The 943-nt window shown below is 51.9% G+C and overlaps 1 protein-coding gene across 1 annotated transcript in view; it reads right to left on the reverse strand.

Annotated features, from left to right (window-relative positions):
• Hint1 (histidine triad nucleotide binding protein 1) overlaps window positions 1–88 on the reverse strand; it is an 8,130-nt gene extending 8,042 nt beyond the window's left edge. Inside the window, exon 1 of the mRNA XM_013033785.1 lies at window positions 20–88. Coding sequence (XP_012889239.1) covers window positions 20–88 — 69 coding nt within the window. The remainder of the gene's footprint in view (window positions 1–19) is intronic.
• Between the last annotated feature and the right edge of the window lie 855 nt (window positions 89–943).

The raw sequence follows: 943 nt of genomic DNA on the forward strand, positions 1-943 counted from the left end.
TCTGCGCGTGCGCACTGGCGTCCGCGCGGCCCGCGCGCGGGAAGCACCGCTCGCGGCTGGGGGAGTCCCGCAGGGCGGGGGGGACCATCGGGGTCCCCTTCCTGTCTTGTCTTCCCCATTTCTCCCTCGGGATGCAATGACTGCTTCTTGCCCTCATTTGCCTGTGGGTGCAATGCAGAAAACGGGACACTGTCACGGAAAAGGTTTAGTCATTCAAATGGTGCTACCTGGGTTAAGCGAAGACCTTGCGAGAGCAGTGAAATCGGTCGTGTGCTAGGATTGTCCCCTCAAAGCATGGTAAAGATCACCTGGGAGCTTTAAAAAAAAATCTCTGTGAACCTGGCGACACTCCAGAATCAATTAAATCTGAGCCCGTGGGGAGGAGAAGCAGGCCATCAGTGGTTTGTGAGCAACCTGAACTGGCTACTGTAATCATCAACACTCGGTGTTAAAGGAACAAACCCTTCCTTAATCTCAGGTCCCCACAATGTCTTGCCCCCCCTTTTTTTTTCCATCAGTCGTGGGGCTTGAACTCAGGGCCTGGGCGCTGTCCCTGAGCTCATTTTGCTCCAGGCTAGAGTTCTACCACTTTGAGCCACAGCACTCCTTCTGGTATTTTGAGTGGTTAATTGGAGATTATAGAGTCTTACTGGGACTTTTCTGCCTGAGCAGCCTGGCTTTAAACAGTGATCCTTAGATCTCAGCTATGCCAGGCTGTCTAGGCTCCTTTTAAAGTTTTGTTGTTGTTGTTTCCTGCGGGGCTCTGATAGTTCAGACTGGTAACTGGAGCCACTCAGGAGGCTGAGATCTGAGGATTATGGTTTGAAGCCAGCACAGGCAGAAATGTCTGAGAGACTCTTCAGTGGTAGAATGCTAACTGACCTCTTCAGCCTTCTGAGTAGGTAGGATTACAGGTGTTAGCCACCAGTGCTAGACTCAAAGC

Source organism: Dipodomys ordii, unplaced genomic scaffold (genome assembly GCF_000151885.1).
Source record: "Dipodomys ordii isolate 6190 unplaced genomic scaffold, Dord_2.0 Scaffold177, whole genome shotgun sequence".
Classification (NCBI taxonomy): Eukaryota; Metazoa; Chordata; class Mammalia; order Rodentia; family Heteromyidae; genus Dipodomys; species Dipodomys ordii.